The sequence below is a fragment of the Xiphias gladius genome, chromosome 16 (genome assembly GCF_016859285.1).
Source record: "Xiphias gladius isolate SHS-SW01 ecotype Sanya breed wild chromosome 16, ASM1685928v1, whole genome shotgun sequence".
In the NCBI taxonomy this organism is placed as follows: domain Eukaryota; kingdom Metazoa; phylum Chordata; class Actinopteri; order Istiophoriformes; family Xiphiidae; genus Xiphias; species Xiphias gladius.
In genome coordinates, this window is record NC_053415.1 from 26580617 (window position 1) to 26603653 (window position 23037).

General features: G+C 43.6%; 1 protein-coding gene across 3 annotated transcripts in view; it reads left to right on the top strand.

The window, feature by feature from the left end:
* Window positions 1-23037, top strand: part of mao (monoamine oxidase) — a 42627-nt gene that overhangs the window by 12731 nt on the left and 6859 nt on the right. For all 3 annotated transcript variants that reach the window (XR_005709090.1, XM_040148237.1, XM_040148235.1), the window contains exons 2-8: window positions 4031-4125; window positions 6770-6907; window positions 17949-18053; window positions 18159-18250; window positions 18608-18749; window positions 20519-20668; window positions 21656-21815. Coding sequence is in view for 2 of the 3 variants with exons in the window: in XM_040148237.1 (XP_040004171.1) it covers window positions 4031-4125; window positions 6770-6907; window positions 17949-18053; window positions 18159-18250; window positions 18608-18749; window positions 20519-20668; window positions 21656-21815 (882 nt within the window). In the remaining variant the exon portion in view is untranslated. The remainder of the gene's footprint in view (window positions 1-4030; window positions 4126-6769; window positions 6908-17948; window positions 18054-18158; window positions 18251-18607; window positions 18750-20518; window positions 20669-21655; window positions 21816-23037) is intronic.

A 23037-nucleotide genomic window follows, 5' to 3' on the forward strand; every position in this document is an offset into this window, starting at 1 on the left:
ACCTTGATGATCATACTAATATCATTGAATATTCTGCTTGTATTGCCAGTTTCATTTAGGCTACTTTAATGTCGTAACCAGCTATACAGCATGTGGAAATAACAAGAGGCATATCCGTTGACTGGGTTGATAAAAGGAGTAAGTATTTAACATATTTTCCACTGTATATTCGGGGGGGACTGATTGGTGTTTTCTCACTATTGGGGGGGTAACTCCCCAAAGAATGCATGGTTACGCACTAGCATAGAGGGAATTTAGTACTAGAAAGACTGCGAGTTTGGAAGACGCCCACTTGATTTGTCTAAGTCAGTTTCAGAGAAGTATTATATGTGCGTTTTTGCACAGATAGAGGAGTGGATTTTGTACCCCATCACTTGCACTGAAATTCCTTCAGAAAGGGCCGTCTTCGTGGTCACCGAGGGTTGATTACAGCGAGCGAAAAAAAAAAGCTGTTACCTTGGTTCTCCAAAAACCTGGTGCAGTATCTCAACCTGGGAAATGCCTGAAACGCTGCAGAAGCGCCTGCTGCACCTGGAAAATGTTGTGGTGAATGGTTTTAAGTGCGAGGTATGCAGTTACTCTTTGAGATGCTTCAGAGACCAGCAGGACGGCAGACGTCTGTATATATTTCTGAATATCGAGGCTAGGAAAGAACAAATGAATATATACAGTCTTTGATTCTTACCTACACACATTTTCACATTTCCATAACAAAATTCCCAAGTCCCTGCACATAAGCTGACATTTTTCCCTTCTTACTTGCTTTTGGTCTTTCTGCCTCCCTGCTGCGTGAGTTGAATTTCAATCTCCTTCGCTGTCTCTCCTCTCAGATAAAGTTCAGCTCGGGAACAGTTTTAGCATGTTGATTTTTCCAGCAGCACAGTTCATTCCCCTTCTTTGTTTCATGGTGCGGGAATGGAGGTAAACAACGTGGGAAAGCGCAGTCCGAATCCTTTGAAGTGCTGAAAGCTTTATACTGACCTATTGGTCATATTTACACAAGGCCTTTTTATGAAGCAAAGAAAAAAAATAATAGTTAAATTAATCCAAACAAGTCTTCGGATCAACGGATCCTAACATGAGGCTACTTTCTTGCAGTGATTGCTGTAGGCATAAACAAGAGATGCAGACTGATGAGCTTTGTTTTCGAAGGCAGAGACTGACCTTTTGAGCTGCGCAGGTAATAGCATCAATTTAACAGGGGAAGATTTGTGAGCCTCCTCTGGTTAGAGCTAATGCTTTCTTCAAAGCCTGGCAGGCTGGGTGTGTTTGTCCAGGGAGGGAAGGCTGAAGTTTGGTAATACAGGACAAACTATGTTAAAGCTAATATAAATCCTGCTGGCCTTAATAGGGCTTAGCAGGATTTGGTTGTAGATAGTGGGAGGGTGAAGATGGAAAGGCAGGAAGGGACCTGAGGTTGAAGGCCAGAAAAACACTCGCACAGATGTGGGTGCCTGCTGTGCTGTCTGTTACAAGCTACCTTCTGCTCTTGTGTTTAGCACTTATAAATCTTGCCCAAGGTGCAGGTTTAAAACCCAAGATGGCCAGAAATGAATGGGTATCCATATTCTTTTGTGTACTTTTGGTCTGCGACTGTTTTTTATGGCTTAAGGGCTACGGCCCTTATTTTCATTGAAGGGGAAATATTGATACCATGGCGTACGGTAATATTTTAGACAGTAGTGCGTTTCCAACTTTGTGGCCACATTTTGATGAATGCTCCTTCCTGTCTCAACACGAAAATGCCCCCGAAGCAGAAAGGAAATGGTTTCCTCAGAAACGTCTTTTAACTGGCCTGCGCGGAGTCCTGACTTCGACCTCATCAAACACCTTTGGGATGAATAGAGTTGCAAAGAGGGAAGTGCTGTTCTGGAGGTTATTCCAGAAATAAGCATTGCATTCATTAGGTGTTAGGTGACTGACAGTTGGAGCACTTCCACGGCTTGGATCAGCATAAAACTCTCCCTGTTGAACCATCAGTATTAAAGATTGTTAGAAAATATCTGGCTCTTTGTCCAAGGTAACAGCCTGTGTAGATAAAAACATAAAGCAAGACGTGAACTACGACTCCCAAGGTGCTTTTAGGTGAGAACCATCCAATAACATCATATGCGGTGCCAACGGCATGCAGAAGCTGAGGAGATTAAATCATTGTACTGTCACATGCTTGGTAAATTTAGGATGAATTCATCCACTGTGGTCCTGTGTTCTGTTGCTATGTTTATCACATTAAACACATCGGTAACACTTTATTTCAAAGGTCCTGTATTTTCTAGCTAATTTCCTGGAAACTTTCCTCCTATTTTCCTAATAATTAGCTGGCGTTTAACTGTATTTTCCTCCGATACTAGGATATTTCCCTCAAAGGCTTGTGTTCATTATATTTGAATTTATAAGAAAAAAACTAGAAAATTATCTAGTGGTAAGTAAGTGAGTGACATTATTACCCATCTGAGTTTCCTAGAAAGACTGATAAAAATTCTAAATTTTGTTTCTCCGTGACTTTGAGCTGCCAGACATTATAGATCTAATTGATAATCGGTAAATATTCATTTAATTGATGTCTATGCTGCATATTGGTTGAGTTGCATGCTGTTGTTATCAGCTGCCTCAAAATTTCCTTAATTTTGTTTTTCTGACTGATGATGATCAACGAATAAAACACACTCTGCGCAGTTCTACTTAAAAACACATTTCTGCCTGATTTCCACAGGTCAGACCTGTAAAATAAAAGTCACTCAATTTGGAACATTTTCTATCTAATTGAGAATTTTAGTTAGTCTTTCTGTTTATGAACCATTTTTCACTTACCTCCTACATAAGTTCCTAGCTTTTTACTTAAGAACTCAAGCGGGTAATAAATAATAACATAATAACACTTCTCTTAATATAGTACCAACTTGCGTAGGCCTTTCTTGGAAATATCCCAGTATTTTTACAGCTAAATACCAGCGAATCTTTACGAAATTAAGAGGAAAGTTTCCAAGATACTAGCCCATAAAATAAAGCATTACTGAGATGTCATTAAAATAAAATGTGGAAAAAAACCCTTCCTCTATTGGATCTCCAACCATTAGCCAGGCTTTACATCGCCCACCATCAGAGGTGGACCTCACTTGGGTCCTTACGGCTGAATGGGATCAAATCCCTGCAGCCAGGTTCCCGAAACCTTGCGGAACGTCTCCACAGGAGAGCGGACGCTGTTATAGCAGCAGTGTAACACCCATGGTTTTGAGATGAGACGTTGGACAATCCCATTTGGTTGGGACGTTTAAGTGTCCACATACTGGTGGCCACGTAATGTATCATATTAGCAGCGAGCGATATCTTGTAAGCGACCACTGATCTCTATCTTGTATAAATCACTCTCTTTGTGTGGAGTTATGACAAGGATCGCCTGAGGTCAGTGTGTGAAAAGCTGTTGCGCTGCGATAGATTCTCTGGGTGCTCAGTCCGTCGCTAAGTCACTGTATGTATGTGAAAGTCATGCTCTACTCTTCGCTCCGGTCTCTCTTCGCTGTGGAAGTGTTGCCGCCCCTCTTGGGCCCCTTCCCCTGCTCTCTCATCTTTCCCATAGCTCCCTCAGTACGCAGCCAAGCCATCCAAAAATGTTAGGTTGTTAATCCTTCATTTAATCCCTTTTCAAGGGAGGCCTCTGCACAAAAAGATGTACAGTAAAAAAAGCAGAAGAGAAACACAGTTCAAACACACAGACATCTGACCAGCAGAAGAGAAACAGGATTTTCCTCGTACAAAAAAAACAGTTTTGAGCTTCATCTTTCTCCTCAGATTTTCCAAATAATCCCCTTCACCCATCTAATGTGACTGAAAGTTAACTAATCAAGAAGGCCCCACAAAGACTTGATGAAGTGCTTCTTTCAAGGAAGGTACGAGGCCATTCGGTCACAAAGGTTGACAGTCCCCCTCCGCCCCTGTGTGTCTATATGGTGTTAACGCTACAAAGGGAATTTACAGTAAGTATTGAAGTATGTGCCCTCACTCACCGCCCTATTTCTCTGTCTGTCCGCAGGGTTAAGTGCAGCCAAGCTGCTGAAAGCCCATGGACTGAACCCTGTAGTGCTGGAGGCCAGGAATCGTGTCGGTGGTCGCACCTTCACTGTGCGGGTAAGACCAGGAGAGCCATATAAATAATATGGTATATGCTATAAATAATAATAATAATAATAATGATAATGATGATGATGATGATAAATAATCTTTATTTGTACGGCGCCTGTGCAATCCTGTCTTTATATACAACTAATTAGGAACAGCAAATATGTCTTGAAGGAAATGTAATGCAGGCTGGATTAATTTTTGTTTTAACATAAGACAACATAAAACATAAGAAACTGCTGGTAATTAACATAAATTATTTGGCAAGTCGCAAAAGTGTGGATATCGAACATCGGTATCAGTAAAATGTTCACAGGCAACGTATTTGTTTTACACCAAAATATCAGATCCCACTTGTAGTGACTCCAGCATCATTAAACTGGTTTATTGCTCTGTTTAGACTCTCACAGCACCTGGTTAAGGTTCTGGAGAGATGCTGGTCTGGTTTGATACAGAAGAAGTTCAGTGACTTCAGACACAACCTGTTTATTTACATTGAACCACGACCGCCATCTTTCTCTAACCTTAAAGGTACAGTACGCAGGGTTTGTCGGCTGCTGTTTGTAAACACACCATTCAAAGTCGGCCCCTCCTCCCCGGCTCAACAAGCGATAGAGACATAGAGAGAGAGAGAGAGAGAGAGAGAAGCAGCGGTGGTCGAGCGAGCTAGAGAGTGAATGAGGAGAAGGAGCAGCGTGATCGAGAACACAGCAGTGAATCAGAGTAATAAAACGTTGTTTTCTGACCCTGCGGGAAGGTGCCGCATTGCCGATGTTGTGTGAATGCAGCCGAAGCGCACGCTTCTTCTTTCCCGCTGTGTGTGTGTGTGTGTGTGTGTGTGTGTGTGTGTGTGTGTGTGTGTGTGTGTGGCTCAGCCCCCGCCCTCGATCAAACACACACACAGACCTGCAGCTCTTCGTACATCCATGACACAGAATGAGAGCAGAGGAGATAGAGAGTCGGAGACAGCGATGTAACCGGGTCGCTGTGTTTTTGTTAGAGTCCGGCCCTCACACCCTGCGCACTGTTATTGGCTGGAGGCTACACACCCAATGCCCAAAGGTTGCCGCCCGGAAAGGTCCCGAACGCGAAAAAAGAAGAAGGAAAAATAAGAAAATACAGGCAGAGGATAGGTTCTCCGTAGATAAATACACCGCCACACACTTCTGGTGGGTCATAAGTGATGACTGAGATGGAAAAATCCTGCATAGTTTACCTTTTAACCAAAGTGCCTTTGTTGTCAAAACCACAGACAGGATTCTGGATGCAGACCTTGGTCTCTGTTGTGACAGTCATAGGGTGTCATGCCATCCACCACAACCCCCTCCTGGAGGCTCAGCTGCCGTTAATAAAAGCAGTGCTTCATTCATTCAAAACAAACGTCGCCTCTGAACATAATCCAGCCAGTGATTACACTTCCTACAAAACACATTTGCAGTTGCAGTTTAGTTGTATAGAGACGTAATTTCTAGGAGAGAGGGTTGAAACTTTCATACCCAAAATGCAGCTCAAATTGTTTTACAATTAAATAAATAAATAAAAGAATAGACAGTAATGGTTAAAATATATAGATGGATTAAAAAAGGTGGCAAGTAATAAAAAAACAAAAAAAACATCTGACAAACATTCATTGACACGCATTGCCAAGGTGACGACACTAACAATTGGACCAGGTGACCAAAGGAGAAATATGGCAGAATCCAGAGCATCTTTGTTTGATTCCCATTTACAGAGCAAGGGCTGTGTAGGAACACCAGATTTTTTTCAGCACATGCACAGATCCGACAGCTGGTGAAACCATGAGGAGATATTCACTGAATTTGACAAAAAAAAGTGTATTGGATCAGAATCGCTGACTGGAGCTTTAACAGCTATGTAGAGATGGGTGTCATCTGCATAGCAGTGAATACTTACTGCTGTGCTTATGGATGATAACCCCGATTGTCAACATACTGTATAAAGATTAAAAAGTAGTGGACCGAGGACAGAGCATTATGGTACTCTATATGACCTATGTGATATCAATGACACTATTTACACTTGGTCACCTCTTGTGTTCCGGGTGAATCAGATCGCGATCTGATCTCAAAAAAGCTAAATGTAAATGCATCCAAGAACCATTCGAGATGGATTAAAATCTGACTGCATTCTAGCTAAACATTGAAAAGGTCCAAATGCATTCGTCTTTCCGAGACGCATGTGTTGTCTTTACTCATCCCACGATTTAACTATGTCAGTAAGCAATTTGTTGTCTGCAGCTAAAGCTGTTCTCTGGAGCCATTGCACTCGGTCTCATTAAAGCAATAAGGAAAGAAGGCTCCAGACATTTACACATACGACCAAACACAAGGCACAAAGAGCTGCTGTAGCCTTTATCTGATCTGATTAGTTCAACCAATTAATGATCTATGTGCATGGGAGAGCTCTGATCTGAATTGGTGAGGGAGCAGCATCAGGTAGAGCAGCGCAGATGATAGAACTTTTGTCTCACTGGTAGTCCATAGATACGATTCATCCATGTCTTTGCATTAGCTTCTGGATAGGTTTTAGCCAGTGCGAGCTAAACTCTTATTATTGAAACTAAACTACTAGATATCTGATTTGTAAATGTTCTCCTTTTTCGTGTTTCATTGTTTGTGTGTGTGTTTTTCAGAATAAGGAGACAAAGTGGGTTGATCTGGGCGGGGCTTACATCGGACCAACTCAGAACCGCATCCTCCGACTGGCCAAAGAATACAACGTAAAGACTTACAAAGTCAACGAGCAGGAGAAACTGGTGCATTATGTCAACGTGAGTGTCCAAGCAGCTGTGTGTGGTTTTTTTTGGGCTGGTTAATAATAATATTCTGCTCCGAGCTTTGGCTGATGACATAACCTTCAGTGAATATACGTATGTGGTGTGTATTTTTTGAGAGAATGGCCTGTTGTAAACCTTGTTATACTGCATCAACAGAGAAGGTTCCAAAGCAGTTGGGGGACTAAATACCAGTGCCTTTACTATAGTGGCTAGTCTGGTAAATTAAACCTTTTTTTACATTTCTAAAACATAATTATCAGTACATTAATATACTGAATTACTAAATATTCTTGAAAAGTGCAAGTAGAAATAAAAGCATGACTAAGACAATCACCTGGCTCAAATCAATGTCCCGCCACGATTTTAAACTTTAACAATATCTAAAATTAGAACTTCCTGGGGTCTTCGATGTTTGCTTGGCAACCTCACGGTGATGACAAGCTAACCTAAGTCAGCTGCGGGCTGGAATTCATATTTATTGTACATACAAGAGATTGGGATTGATCTTCACATCTAACTCTCGGCAAGAAACCAAATAAGCGCGTTTCCCAGATATTGAACTATTGCCGATGCAGCCATGTTTCTGTTTTTCAGAGACATCTTTGGTGGGTTACCATCTGCCATCCCCCACCATCTTTACCTGCTGTTAGCTGTCACCTTTAGCATGTGCATAACTTGCATAATGTACAGCAAGTTGTTAGCATTGGTCACCAAAGCAAAATGTCTGCTTAGGACACATGAATGATTTCAGTGTCTCCCATACACTCAGTTGGCAGTTTATTAGAAACATCTAGCTAAAACTAATGCAGTCTAATACAACTGTCCTTCAGTAAATCCTCCCTTCATGGAAGGTTTTAGTTACTATAGTTTTTGCTGAAACTGTTCTAGTGAGATGTTGATTCGGTGTAATCCAATAGAATTCAGTAGCGCCACAAACGTTAGCTCCGACATGACTTGTATCCCAGGCGTGAATACCTGGTCTAGCTACACCAATGTCAGACGGGAATGTGTCTATCAAATCAATCTTCAAACACTCAAAGCTGTTACTCTGACTGACTGGTAATAATCAGAAGTTACAGCTGAGTTTAATTGCAGTAACCCGAGGGCATGACAGATGAGCTGCACAGTCTGCTATGGAAGCGTGAGTCGACCTTCAGCTGCCATTAAAAACATGCACTGCCTCTGATCAACAGCTACATTAGCACTGCTCCTCTGACTCTTTCCCACGGTGCTCAGAGAAGACTGAGGTAGCGTCCAGTAGAAGACCAAACATTTGTGTCCTTCCCATGACTTCCTATATGTCTGCTGAGCAGCCAGCCACCCTTCTCCTCTCCAGCATTAGTGACTGGAGATTCTAATCTTTGCCTGAGGGATTTCTGTAATGCAGTTTCTCTTTTCTCTGAGTGGTTGAAAGGATAGCAACAGCAAACAAAGAAGGAAGGAAGAAAGAAACACTGAGGCCATCTTTCTTTCTTTCTTGTTATTCTTTGCTCCATATCTAATTAGTGTGGATGCACCGCTGTCCTTAACACAGTCGTGTTCCTCTACCTGATTTGATTTGCCGTCGCTGCCATATACCCTGGCCAAACTACCCCTACTGTAAATCATTGGACTGCCTAATATGGCCAGCAACTTTCTGTGTGTGTGTGTGTGTGTGTGTGTGTGTGTGTGTGTGTGTGTGTGTGTGTGTGTGTGTGGTGGGGACAGAGTGCGCTTATCTCAACATAGACTGTGTTCAAGTCAATAAATCTCAAATTCAGAGATGGACTTTGAGCTTCTGGCCTGGGGGTTGTGGACACAAATGCACACGTATAAACACACTTTCGCTGAATTATATAGAAAGCTGTTTGTAACCTACACTTCCCACACCCCCTTTACATGCATAAGGGGGCCAGAATATTTGGAAATACCTCCTACAAACACCACAAAGTTGAATCAAAGACTTTATCAATTCAAACTGAATAGTATAAGGGTCCGAAAAGTGAAACTTTATTGCAGGCTTATTTCATAAGTGGCATTAGATTCTAGAGGTTGACCAAAATAAGATGCACTTTTTAGACACACGAAACTTGTTTAGAATAGAGGCCACTCAGTGATTGTCTGTTTATACAGCAGCCTGCCCCCAGGAGGAGTTACAGTTGTTAACAAATCCATTAACAAAAACGCTAAATAGGGGGAATTAAAATAAAGAGTTAGTGGGTGTGAAGTAAAGAAAATCTCAAGTAAGCACATTGTAACTTGAAGAAAAACCGAGTGAGTCAAACGCCTTGTATGTAAACATGCACCTCCCTGACTTCTCTCATGTCAAACAGACTTGGATATGCAACATGAAAAGCTTAAACTGAAGCTCACGATGTAGCACTATAAAATGAATGTCGTTCGACCTCAACCAAGTGCAGCGCTTTCTGTCCTCCTCCGGGACTGACTGGACGCGAACAGACAGGATCTTCACTGAGCACAAACAGACCTGTGCGCTCTGATCAGGTTAAGAGTGGCATGGGGCTTAATAACACAGTATGCTCCCGGATTTGGTTTGCTTGATATTCCTTCTGTCCATTTAGCAATATTGCTATGCTGTGTATGGATCCTGTCCTCCGTCTCACCACTGCGTCCTTAGCACCGATGTGTGTGAAATGTCACCATCATGACAGCTGGCGCGGACAGCAGCTAGAAAATAAGTCTTTGCCTCAGTAAAGGACTTGACCGGATAGCCGTGGCCGTTGTGAGGCGCTATGTGAGCTCTGAATCCGTCCACACCCGAGGGAGTGCGAGGGAGCTCCTGTGTGGGGGTGTCTCCCTAGCTACTATCTCTGTAACATCCGCTCAAAGACCCTGACTCACACGCGCACCCGCGCCGCTCGTAGCTTCCTGGCTGGTTTCCATGGCATCGGGCCACATCAAAAGCTGCTCGCCCCTATGGGCGTCAGACAGCGTGCGTTTGTGCAATCATGTGCGTGTGGATTGGGGAGGGGAGTTATGTTTTTGGTGTCACAGCTCGGGTCAGCAGAAAAATTCGAATCTCCACCGCAATACTCAGAGACCAAAGTCGTTGCCAATTAAAGATTCAGGCCGGTGATGTTCCAAATTTTTTGGTATTATCAGAAAACCTCATTAAAAGACCAAAGCCAACAAAGAACTGATCCTGCTAACAAGTATCATACTGTATTTATCCGAAGCCTGAAATATGCTATTCCCCTGTGCTGCACAGCTCCACAAAATCATCAGTGAACCATGAAATGTTCCCACAGCTGCTGTAGTTTATTTTGAGTCAACCCCACATACTCCGTCCTGGTGCTGTAAATATTCCACCAAATGTGTATAAATCCGCAGCTAAAAATAGTTCCCAAATAATGCACTATTTCCTCCTGTTATAGAAAAGTCCAAACACACTACACGTGTAGTTTGTTAGCTGCGGCCATACACTAAAACAAACTGCACGTGTAGTGTGTTTGGTGTTTTTTCTATAACAGGAGGAAATAGTGCATTATTTGGGAACTATTTTTAGCTGCGGATTTATACACATTTATTATTAGTATTGATTAATCTGCTGATTTATTTTATTTCATTTTGATTAACTTATTAATCGTGTAATCTGTGGGACGTCCAGCAGGGAAAAATGCTCATCACACTTTCCAAGAGCCCAAGATATTTCATTTACCTTCATACATTTATGTGTAAGTGAAATCTTCACATCAAATGTTTGGCATTTTTGCTTGAAAAGGGACTGAAACCACTAATCTAATAGTTACAGATTCATTTTCTTTCCATCAACCAATCATTTAATCAACTATCAGTTCTTAGTATTTGTTTTATAATAAGGAAAATAGAGAATAAAGCTAGCCCTGTCCTCTACATTTAGTCAGGGAAATCTCAGCAGCTTTGAAATAAGTCTTCGGTTTTATTTTAGTTCCATCCTAAAATGATAAATGACAGGTGATATGGTAAAGTGCATTATGGGGTGAGAGGAGGTATCTCTCTTTTAGCAGCTGGTGGTCTGATCTAACAACGCAGCCGTCAGGGATGGCGTAGACGTGACCTGATCCTCACCAGCTGCAGGTGAACTGACAGTGGCGTCGACATTGAGACAAAACGAACGTGGGCGTCAGAGAAGGACGGAGGGAAGAAGACGACAAAGCAATACCTTACCTTTTTAACCGCGACAGTTCGCGCCGGGATGTCAGATATTTATACAGCAATCAACTGAAGGCCCTCCGACCCTTACCTCTGACGTCCTCGAGGAGAAGCTGCTGGTGCTGCAGGGGTGAACAAAGTACTGTGGAGTCATTGCCAGCAGGAGAAGGTGGACAGTCTCCACATCCTGGATGAAGCACTTGAAGTCACTAAAATACAGCGTTTTGACTCTACTGAGTCTTCATCAGGCAAACGACCAGTATGATAAAGGACAAGGTATATTTCTTAGATGCTGATCAAACATAAAATATACATCAACATTTGCTGTTTTTTTTTTGTTTTTGTTTTTTTTAAAAATCATACTTATCATGTACTTTTATTTTGAAAGGTGCTAACCAAAAATGGTGCCACACAGTGTTTAGATAGGGTCAAAATGTTACCAGAAAGCTGTGACCCTGTAATGCCTTGACTGGGACACAAGTTGTGATACTTCTAAAGCAGACCTTACTTTGATCTAACCTACGTGACGGTGTCTCCACGACTTGGAGCTAGGGTAGAAGTAAAGCAGCACGTCTGCAAAGCCATTGTGTAATTGGGGCTAGCTCTAAAGCGAGCCGCGTGGCTAATCAGTTTTTCCATGGCAGATTGTAATCCAGAAGGCCAGTTATGGCTTCCCTTATCAGCCAACTACGGCCTAGCAGGCGGCTGCAGCTCTCAGCACAGTATTATTGAGGCATCACTATCAGAGACGGGGGAAACAGACTTTGATTAAATACTGTCCCTGGTTATCGGAGATTGAGAAAGAGAGCGTTGGATTGTCCCATCGCGCCACCAGCAGCGTGGATGTCGTGCATGTTTGCACGCTGACGGGATCACTGAGAGAAACGCCTGACGATTGTCTTAACTACAGTAATTCTCAACATGTTTCACCGATATTCCTTGATAAGGAGAGAAGTGTGTAGTTGTGTTACATAACTAAAGGTCCTCATCTGTTTTCATATGGACTCTTATCTAAATTTAAGAAAGGGATTAGATTTATTGTTGTATCCTGAGTCATTTGACACCCATTAACTTTTTCTGCAATTATTTCCAGCTGTTTGTTTTTAAGTGAAGAAGCAAAGCTCAGCTATCGATGTCCGATCGGAACACAAAGCGTATTGAATGTCACCTTTGTACTCAAACATCCAGTCCACAAGAGTTTCGTATTTCTTAATTAATGTGTTTGCTTAAAGCTGCTCGAAGCTGAATACACAACATCTGACGTATTAAGACTTTGTAAAGGTGGTATGCTGAACTAGACCCCATTTACGCTTCCGGCAGACACAGAGCAACATGTATATTCATTCCTTACTTCATGCATCCACACTGTAGTAATAATATATAGGATTCTGAGTACTTTTACTTGTAGCACTCTGAGTATTAATAAAAAACACTTCAGTAAGTATTTTTATTGCCACTTTTAATGAAAAGATCCAAGCACTTCCTCCGCCGCTGGTATAGGATCATGGCTGAGAGCATCACAGTATGTGATGATTATGTAAAGGCAGAAAACACAGACGGTAGAGGTTTGTCTACAGCTAAAGGGAGAGCATATGTTTTGAGCGGGCATCCGAAGGATCGGCAGACACCTTCCATTCTGCAGTACATTGACCTGTGTCCTCATCAAGCGTTGGCTCGATGGAGGGAGTGAAGCTGACTCGCTGCTCACCGATGTGGACACAGATGCTGCCGCGCTTCCTCTTCTCCCCCTGTCGCACTCCCACTTCTGTATTCACTTGGCTGGCGTCACCATGGCGACAGACCTGTTGTTCCACGGCAACAGCCAGTCTCGTGCACAGCAGCGGGTACGGTAATGTGATGCACGTCGTGAGACGCTTCATCTTCTGTCTGTTTCTGTTTCTGCTCCTGAGCCGCAGCGTCGCAAAAAAGCAAACATGGAAAAAAGTGCCGCCCTGACCCCGCGCTGCCCGGAGGGGGAGTCGTTGGCGGGAAATAATACTAACAGATCCTTTTCAGATTATAAATAACCGTAGAGCAGCAGGCCTCTTGGTGTCCGTGTGAGGACAGCCTTTGTGGGCTCAGTGTTCAGTGTCAGGCGTTCACATCTGGGGTGCCGCTCTGCCATCTCTGCTTGTGCGTACGTTGGTATTGTCCCTGTGGTCGGTGGTCTGGCAGTTGTATCATACCTGGCTGTACTTAACTGTGTTAGAAAGGCACTGCTTTTTGTTCACCCGCTTACGAGGACAGATGTGGTAGCTAGAACTTTTCACCCTCCTCGCACGCAGTTCATTTCAGAGGAGAGTTCCTGAGATAAGCGATAAAGCGCATGGATGGACCCGAGCCCTTACTGCGCTGATGGCCTCTCTGTACCAGGAACAAATGATCTTTTGTTGGTTATTCATTAACACTTCCTATAGCCAGGTATTGATTGATAAGTCTTGGCCAATCAGACGTAACATTTCCTTATGTGGAATACTTAACAAGCTCTTCTGAAAACAGGGTTAGATTTTAGTGGCGGCTTTGGGCAAAGAAACGTAAGAAAAATGAAGATTGTCCAGTTAAAAAAATTAAACAGAAATGTAATGAGAGAGTAGCTTTTACTTTGGTATATTGAAAACACGATGGACGTTTTGATGCTTCCGTTTCTTAACTAACATATCAGAGCTTTTAAACAACATGTTTATTCATTTTTGCCTCGTGCACACACATAAATACAAAACACAACAAACAATTTGATTCTGTGTCAACCAGCGCACACACTAAGGCACATAAAAACAAGCAGCCGACAAAAAACACAAAGAACAAGTTGTTTCTCAGACACTGAACATTCTTTTCATACACTAGTGATTCCTCATGGAGGAAGTAGTCTGTTAGTCATTTACCAAAACATGAAGTAAAACAAAGATCTGACAGTAAATCTCTGCACCGTGTTACTCTTATACAACAGAAGTCACATCCTTTGGTGGTTCCTTTGGGCCAGCTCAAGCAAGAAACTGTTAAATTTAAGATTGACATCATAATATAACTGACATGCTTGGTTTTTGATTTTTTTTACTTTAAAATCTCCTTTTGCCCTTCACTTTCCCTCAGGTAAAACTTTCAAAATTAAAACGTGCGCATCCAGGACACTATGCTCTATTCACCGTATGTTTTCAGCTCTCTTGCCTTCATGACGCCGATTATGAGCAAAAAAAAAGTTTACGCAGTGCACGAAACACACATTTATATTCTGTATCCGCGCAAGGCCTCACGTTTTTAATGGATTAAGTCATCAAATGTAAGATAAGTACAAAGATATTTAACTTCAACCACTCAAAAAGAGAAACCTTTCAGCATTAAACCCAGGGCTTTATAGAGAAGTTAGCATGTTTATAAAGCCAGATTACAGTTGGGGGAACAAGTAAGATTTACAGAGAAATTAAAATAGTATATTTAGCCGTTTTATGTAGGAGTGGTCAGGAAAGAATCGCCAGTAAAATGGCAGCAAATTACATGACAAGCCAGAATGAGATACTGTATATAATAAGAGGCTATTATTGGCTCGATACTGGTGCCGAAGCAACAGTATCAGAGTGATCCCAGAAAGACTGCACTCTGGACCTGCATCCACAGCAGAACAGGGATCCACTGCGAGGCTTAGAGCGCTCGCAAAGGCATCACTGTGCGTAACTTTCTTTCAGATGAAGCTGGACTTTAATGGGGTTTAAAAGAAATTTACTAGTCAGTCTAAATGTCAGTGACGTTACGCTGGAGAGACTATTGCGGTCACAACAACACACCTGCATGAATGGACAGATATGGTTCCTTCTACACAGCTAAGCGGTGATGTTTGGGTATGAGCGCTTCCTGGACTCAAAGTGAGTCTGTTTGAGGCGCTCTGTGGATGGGTTACATGTAGACATAAAAATCCACGAAAACTCCAAGGCACGCTCTTTCTTTTTTTTAAAGGGTTAAATTGCCTTTATTATCATGACATTGTCATGTTTAACCTGAAAACAAACTCTGACACGGTGCAGCATCGAGCCTTTGGCTCTCACAGAGCCAGTGGTGCCCCACTAATAGGAACCTACCACTTGGACATGGTTTTGTGGCCAAGAGAGGCTGTAGATATACAGAGACTCCAGCAGATGGCGTCGCGCTGGCCCACAATATTTTTCAAAGCTGAGTTAAAGAGCAGCAACAATGGTTACACTTGTAGGACCCCTTGGGTTTTGGACCCAACCATGTTTGTTGGGTGTTAGGCGGAGGTTGGCTGTGTACCAGTTTATCTTGTAGAGTAGGGCCTCTCCTAAAGTGGGTTAATGGTGGTTTAGGGAAGACCTGACTGAGTATACTACCACTCTCAATAATACCCCATTTAATATTCTCTGCCTCTCCAATGTGTTGTGAAAAAAACAGATCTTCTTATCTTTTATTTGTTCGAGAGCATTTCATTGTAGTAAAGTTTGTCTGTCCAGGTGTTTGGCCCCAGTGTACGCTTTCTGCAGGGTACTGTGTCTGTATCCATGTTCCTGAGAGCGTGACGCCATTTCCTCCGATCTGGCTTCAGAGTCCTTTTCTCCTGGTCGCAACTTCTCCTCACCCGGTGGAACTGGCCACAAGGCACACTCTCTTTGACCCCCTTGGGATGGAATCTCCTGGCATGTAGCGTGTTGTCCCTTGATCATCTAGATCTAAAAAATGTATGCTCCCCGTGCTGTAATCTAAAGACAGCGTGCAGTTGGGCCTTAATACCGTTGAGAAAGATCTAGAAAGCTCGTAGCTCTGCCTCCGACCCCGACCGAAACAAGTAGACATCATCAATGTACCATCCCCTCCCCATCACGGTTTAACACAAAGTCTTCCCATTTACCCCGGTGTAGGCCTGCTTCAGAGGGGCTCTAGCGAGCCCCCATAGCACACCCCTTTATCTGTTTAAATCATTTGTTCTGAAAAATGAAAATGTTATTAGTCGGGGTCCATTCTGTCAGTGACAATAAGAAAATCGCTGGCTGGCGTTTTCAGATTCTGGCCGAGCACTGACGAAGTGCTGCTAGGCCCTGTTCGTGTTCTGAGGTTGCGTACAACGATTGGACATCCACGGCGGCTGGAACAGTCTCTGTGCCTGTGTTTTCCAGGTGCTTGGTTCTTGCTGAGCACATCAGTAGTGTCCCGGACATAAGCAGGAAGTGAAGGTGAAAGCGGTTTAATAAAACAGCCAGTATACCTTGACACTTGCTGAGGTGGACCTGTGATGAACACATTTATGTATTTTTGGAAGCGTGAAGAAAGAAGCCATTCGTGGATTTTCATTCTATAGAAGTCTTAGTACAGATTAGTCCATGAGCATCTCTCTTAGTTCTATCTTGAGAGCTTCGGTTGGATTATGTGTCATAGGTTGATAAAACTCAGTGTTGTTTAGTTGACAATGAGCCTCTTTGACATACATGACATACACCCCCCCCCGATGACAACCATTGATAAAGCTTCCAAGGTCCTTTTTTCTTCGTGGGAAAGGTTACAGTGTTTTGGTGCCCTTTTGTTCTTGAATAAGTTCTCAATATCGAAATTTGTTGCAAATGTATTTAAGGCAGCACTTTGAACCAAGGGACAAAAGGTGGATTTACGGTTAAACTGTGGTGTAAGGGTAAGAGAGGCAGTCTGACCTGAGTCTGTGGAGCTTGTAGAGGCCATGGGATTTTTCCTGTACCATGTCTTGAGGTGTAAATTCCTGTAGAAGCAAAACAGGTCAATCGTAGTATCAAATTCCTTTGGAGAGTAGGTAGGGGCAAAATGTGATCCTTTGGTGGTTACTTTCACTGCTCTCCTCAGACAGGGGGTTTGCCAGAGATGTTAATCAAGACCCTTATCTGGTTCTGCTCCATGTGTGGGGTTCTGGTTTTAGTGTTATGGAAACACTCTTGCGACACAGAGTTTAACGTGCAAGCTCCCATGTCAGGGAATTGGCATAAATGACCCCGATCCCTGTGAAACTCACCCACTCCCTCTGCAACTGTAAATCAGTTGTGTGGTTGAGAAATAGAGCAATAGTCCAGGCATATAAACATATGGATTGTGGACGCTCTTTATCGCCCTTCGATGACTCTGAATATTTGAATCAGTCTCGTAAAATATTGCACAACTGGCAATATACCAAGCTGTTCCTCTTTCTGCACACCTCTTTGTCTATTGTTCACAGTCACTGTGACTAAGCACATCAGAGGTCAGTTTAAGGTCGACTGATTTGGGTGTTCAAAAGCAAATACCAATACTGTTGCTTTGAACCTGCCACTTCTAATAATTTTCCACTATTTTCAGGGTTCGCAGTTCTGTAAATGGGAATAAATTTCGGGAACTCAGGGACGGCCATACAGTATATATTACATATATGGTGGTATGATAGACATGGGGATACACCCACCCTTGAACTGTTGTAGGATAATATTTTGAGTGATTATCGGTAAAGATTTGTAAATTGTTGCAGGCATCTGTGTCGTTCTCCATGTATTTTGAGTTCTTGAGAGCTTTGTTAAATCGACAGAATGATAGGACAGACTTATAGCGGAGTTTGTGCCTAAAAAAAAAAAAAAAAAAAGGACAAAAGGGACCATTTAAAAGGAAAATGCATGCAAAATGAATGCATAGAAAAATCTGCTTGAAATCAAGGGGAAACTTCTGTTAATATAAGACACAGCATCTGCCAATATCTAAAAGGTAAAGTTAGTGACAGTTAATCATCAGGTGTCTCTCTCCAATGGTGGAGTGTTGAGCAGAAAGAGTTTACACGACTGTTTTGTTTGTAGATGGGACAGAAATGTGAGGAAGTGAACTCTTGCAGGTGACTGAGGATCATAAGAATATCTTATATTATCATATAATATTATAAGAATATTTTTAGTTGATGTTGTTGTTGTGTGTTCACCAGGGAAAGTCTTACCCATTCAAAGGCTCCTTCCCTACCATGTGGAACCCCATCGTCCTGTTGGACTTCAACAACCTGTGGAGGACAATGGACGAGATGGGCAGGGAGGTAAAGCAAGAGTCGCCGTTGCTGTGTGCTTTTTACCCCCCACCGGTTGTGTCTCATCTTTGCTTGCACGTCCGCCTCTGGCTCATCCTCCTCCTCGTGTTTCAGATCCCCAGAGAGGCTCCCTGGAGAGCTCCCCATGCCGAGGAGTGGGACAAGATGACCATGCAGCAGCTCTTTGAAAAAATCTGCTGGACCAGGTAACACAAAGCAAGAGAAGGGATACCACACTGTCTATGTAATGAGTCAGCAGCGAGAGTTTAATACTGTTGAATGTTAAACACAAACCCACAATTATTACATGATCACTGCCTCCGCCAGTGAAATGTGTTACTTTATAAATAAGTAACTCACACTGTCTGGTTCAGTTAGATCCGTTATCCTTCTCTGGAGAAAATGTATTTTCCCTTCCTCTAATTCAGGTTGTCAGGTTCATTCATTTCAATGTCAATGAAGAGATGTTCCAAACCGTGGGAATGAATAAAGGCCTGTAAGTCAAATACTGGTGTTGGATCTCGTAGGTGATGTTGAAACTGTTCCTTTAATCCCTCTCCAAGTACCGTTCGCCGCTTCGCCACGCTGTTTGTCAACGTGAACGTGACCTCTGAACCCCACGAGGTGTCGGCGCTGTGGTTCCTCTGGTACGTGAAACAGTGCGGAGGGACCATGAGGATCTTCTCCACTACTAACGGGGGGCAGGTGGGTCTGTTCGAATGTGTCTGCATTAGTCCCTGTACCTGTGGGTTGTCTTGTTTGTTTAGAGAGGCAGCCACACGTCGGGTCTAGAGAAGTGCATCTATATCAAAGACCGACGTGAGATGCAGCTTTTGAAGAAGCCAGATATCAAAATAGTCATTTGTAAATTGTTACCCACTGAACTTAAAATATAATCACAATGCCCCAGTATCACTTTTCAGCTTTCTATAAAAGATAACGCTTTATTTTGCAGGTCCTGTATTTTCCTGTTTTTCCTGGAAACTCTTGTCATCATTTCCTAAAAAACAATTGGCTGGTATTTAGCCGTAAATGATATTTCCGAGAAAAGTGTTAGTTGTTACTAGGTAAGTGAGTGATGTTCCAGGAAAATCTAACAAAAGATTGGGTTCCTCGTGACTTTGAGCAGCCACACATTATAATTATGTTTGTTCAATGAATCGACGTCATTGCTTCATGTTGTTGCATGTTGCATGCCCACCTGTCGTTTGTGGGTTCTCAGCAACCGTAGCAATTAACACTGCCTCCATTTCCCTTATAATTAATACCAGATTGTCTGGGCCTTTCTTGGAAATATCCTTGTAATCCGCAGCTAAATACCAGCTAATTTTTAGGAAACTGTGAGAGTTCGCAGGAAATCAGCTGGAAAAATACGGGACCCGTAAAACAGAGCGTTAAAAGCCTAAAAAGTCTCCCTGCGAGAGGCTTCTGGGGGGCGGGGGCGAGGGCGGGGGCCAGTGCAGAGGAGGCTCGTTCCCACAGCCTCCTAAATCAGCCCTGGGACTTTTACCTTAGTTTGCTGCTGATCAGCCCTGCATAATTATCAGCCCGACAAAAGCTGTTTTCTTGGAGTTCACATTCTGCCGCCGTACCATCTAAGGCTGGGCCGCCCCGTTGCCATAGCCACTGAGGAAAGGGACTGTGTTGAGATAAACAGACCACGTCGTAGCCAGCTCTGTCGTCATTTCCCGTCTGCTGCACGCCTTCCCATTTCAAACGTGCGCGCTTGTTTACGGGTCCCTGGATATTCTGTGTAAAGGAGGGAGCTAGAGGTGTAGTGTAAAGTGCTGCGTACGGAGGCACGTCGGGTACTCTTCGCTCTCGGCGCAACTTTCCACCGAAACTGAAGAAACAGTCCTGGCTTTAATCAAGCAAGGCAGGCGCGGGCTCACCTTGTTGCTCTGCCAGAACCGTTTCAGATTTATTTAGCTCATTGTTCTCTGGCGACTGGCAGGCAAATTCATCCAAATGCCACAGTGGAATGCACACCATGTGTTTCCGATCAGGGAGAACGGACAGACGTTGACACTAACCATATGGAAAAGGTCACTGTCTATTTAATTTAGTGTACGAGAGCTTTGGCAGCACTTAATCTCTCTCCACCCTCTCAGTCCTCGCTGCCACTCAGCAGTCGCTAGCCCGAGCTTTGCAAATGCGTTTTCCCCTGCTGCTTTAGAAAGTCGCAGTGAATGATAGAGGGTGGATTGAGGATAACGCCAGGATAAACCAGCACATTTTATCAGCTTTCCTCCTAAATGTAGGTTTTACTTGCCAGGCGGAGTCAGACTCCGAGCAGTGCCAGGCTGGATAGGAGCTATTTTACCCAGTGTAAATTCAGACTGTCTGACAAGTGGAGCCTAAAAAGCCAGGCGGGACCCCTCCGGTCCTGCGGCTCCCGCGCTCTCTGGCTCAAGCGAACAGTGGCGCTACTTTCCTCTGTGAGTGACCCCTGCTTTCTTCGTCCACCTCCGCAGGAGAGGAAGTTTGTGGGCGGCTCCGGTCAGATCAGCGAATTCATGGCCAAGGAGCTGGGCGACCAAGTGAAGCTGCAGTCTCCGGTCTACAGGATCGACCAGACCGGAGACATGGTGGTGGTGGAGACGGTGGACAAGCAGACTTACATGGTAACCGTTACAGCCGTATTATGTGTCTGCTACAGCAATACGCTGCTGGAAAGTAACTAAGTACATTTACTCCATTTTCCATTTCCATTTTCTTGCTACTTTATACTCCACTACATATCAGAGGGAAACAATGCACTTTTTACTGCACTACATTGAACTGACAGCTGTAGTTACTAGTTACTAAATGTACTGCACATTGTTCAAGGTGACGCCAGCGGTGCCCCCACTCTTCTTGGCTCATGTCTGCAGTGTCGTTCAAGGCCCAAAGATGTCAAACTATCCAATATTTCACAGGAAAAGCACCGGATTAGACAAAAGTCCAGAAATGTATACAGATCTGTGAAGCAGAATGTTTTTTTTTTTTTTCTTCTTTCCTCGGCCGTTAATCTTTCACAACCACTCATGATCCTTTAGAATGAAGTGTAATAGTGCAATAATTATCCATCAGTCACGGGGGCCATTTTTCTGCAGAACGAGTACTTCTACGTTCTGCAGTACTTTTGCACTTTCTACTTTTACTCAAGCAGGATTTTGAATACTTCTTTTACTGAAGTAAACCATGGATCCTCTTGTTTTGGCCACTTAGAGAGAGGAGGAAATAGATTTGTAAAAACGTAAGGCTTCCACCAGCACAGTCTGAGCCACACACTGCAGCCGGCAGTGTTGCTCTGTGCTGCCATCCACTGGCCGCCACGCGCCATGTGCTGCAGCTCGCGCTGTCCTGTCCTGTCCTGTCTGTGTCTGTGTTTGTCTCTTTTTTTCACCTCCGCCAAGGAGGCTCTGTTTTCACCTGCGTCGGTTTTGCTGCTTTGTTTGTTTTATTTATTTGTCAGCTGGATTAACGCAAAAGGCACCGAACGTGGCGGAGAGCCGGGGAATTTGTTTTAATCACTTTCCCTAACAGCGTGAGATGGGACATTTTTCGCCTTGATGCAGGCACATCTGCTCTGGAGAGGCCGGTCTAGCGCACGTCTGTCTCTGTTCTAGGCCAAGTACGTGATCGTGGCAACCCCTCCCGGTCTAAATCTGAAGATGCACTTTAACCCCGAGCTGCCACCGCTGAGGAACCAGCTGATCCACCGCGTCCCCATGGGCTCGGTCATCAAGTGCATGGTGTACTACAAAGAGAACTTCTGGAGGAAAAAGGGTAAGCAGGGAGTGGGAGAGAGCGAGAGAAGCAATGCTCTTAAAATGAGATTACGTGACAGGGAATAGTACAACATATAAATGACATTCACGTTCCAAAGAGGGAAACATTTTTCACTGATTGTTCAGATACTCAAACAGGTCAAAGGGTCCAAGTGTTTTCATACTTTCAACCTCTTCCATAGGAAAGTCATTTTCTCTTAGTTGTACTGAACAACCTCTTTCTGGGGTTGTTACGAAACAAAGTGCATTTCATTGTCGACTTCACTCAACTCTCATAACAAAGCCGATATTGTTCTTCAATTCCGTCCTGTTTCCTAATGTCGTGGTAAGACACCACTTCTCAGCTGGGAACACAGGGGTCCTTGTCTCTTCAGGCAGATTCAATTTCGCATCCTTTTCAGCACTAAAGTCAGTTTTTGATTCAACCGTATGTTCTAAATTTTGGCTTTTCATCAGCCCATTTTTCTTTAAACCACTGAAAAACAAAATCTTTCATCTTAAGCAATATTAGCCAATTTTCCCTAAGTGTCCCCAGACCAGACTCTTTGAGATGAAGTGTGTATACACTCTGGCCAAGGACCACATGTCTGGGTTTTCTAAAACAGTCTGCTGTCGTTCATACGTAGCAGACTTTTCCACAGTCTTCTCAAACAAACGCACTCCACGGGGTCCCCACCCCACGGCTCCTGTCCCAGCTGTGGTTGGAACAAATGAGTTTACTCCAAAAAAAAGGTATCTCACGGCTTTTTTTCTCCACCTGCCCAACATCCTTTTAAATCCCCAGGCCCCAGCGGCTTAGTCCAATAAACTACAAACACTGGCTTGATAGAGTTGGGTGTACGTGGAGAAACCAGAAGCACTGAATTTAGATTTACCTGTGACTACAGCTAAAGCCCCGCTGGCTGATTCAGGGGGAACGTGTTCTCCCTTCAACAAAACTCATACATTCATGGAGACAAGAAGGCAGGTCATTTATCTGAGTTTACGTGTTCTGCACGTTTGTCTCCTAACGTGAACTGGAACTTACCTGTGGGTTGAGATGAGGCCGTTCGTCGGCGGCAGTAATTATCTTTTTGCAGATTTTCCTCTGTCTCTGCGATGAAAACGATATCGTCCTGGTTAAGAAGGGGCGCTCGCGTTGAATTAAGCGTCGAGGAGATTATCAAAACAGACTGCAGACGGTGTTGGGGAGAGGACGTCGCCCTGCTCTGCCCCTGCAG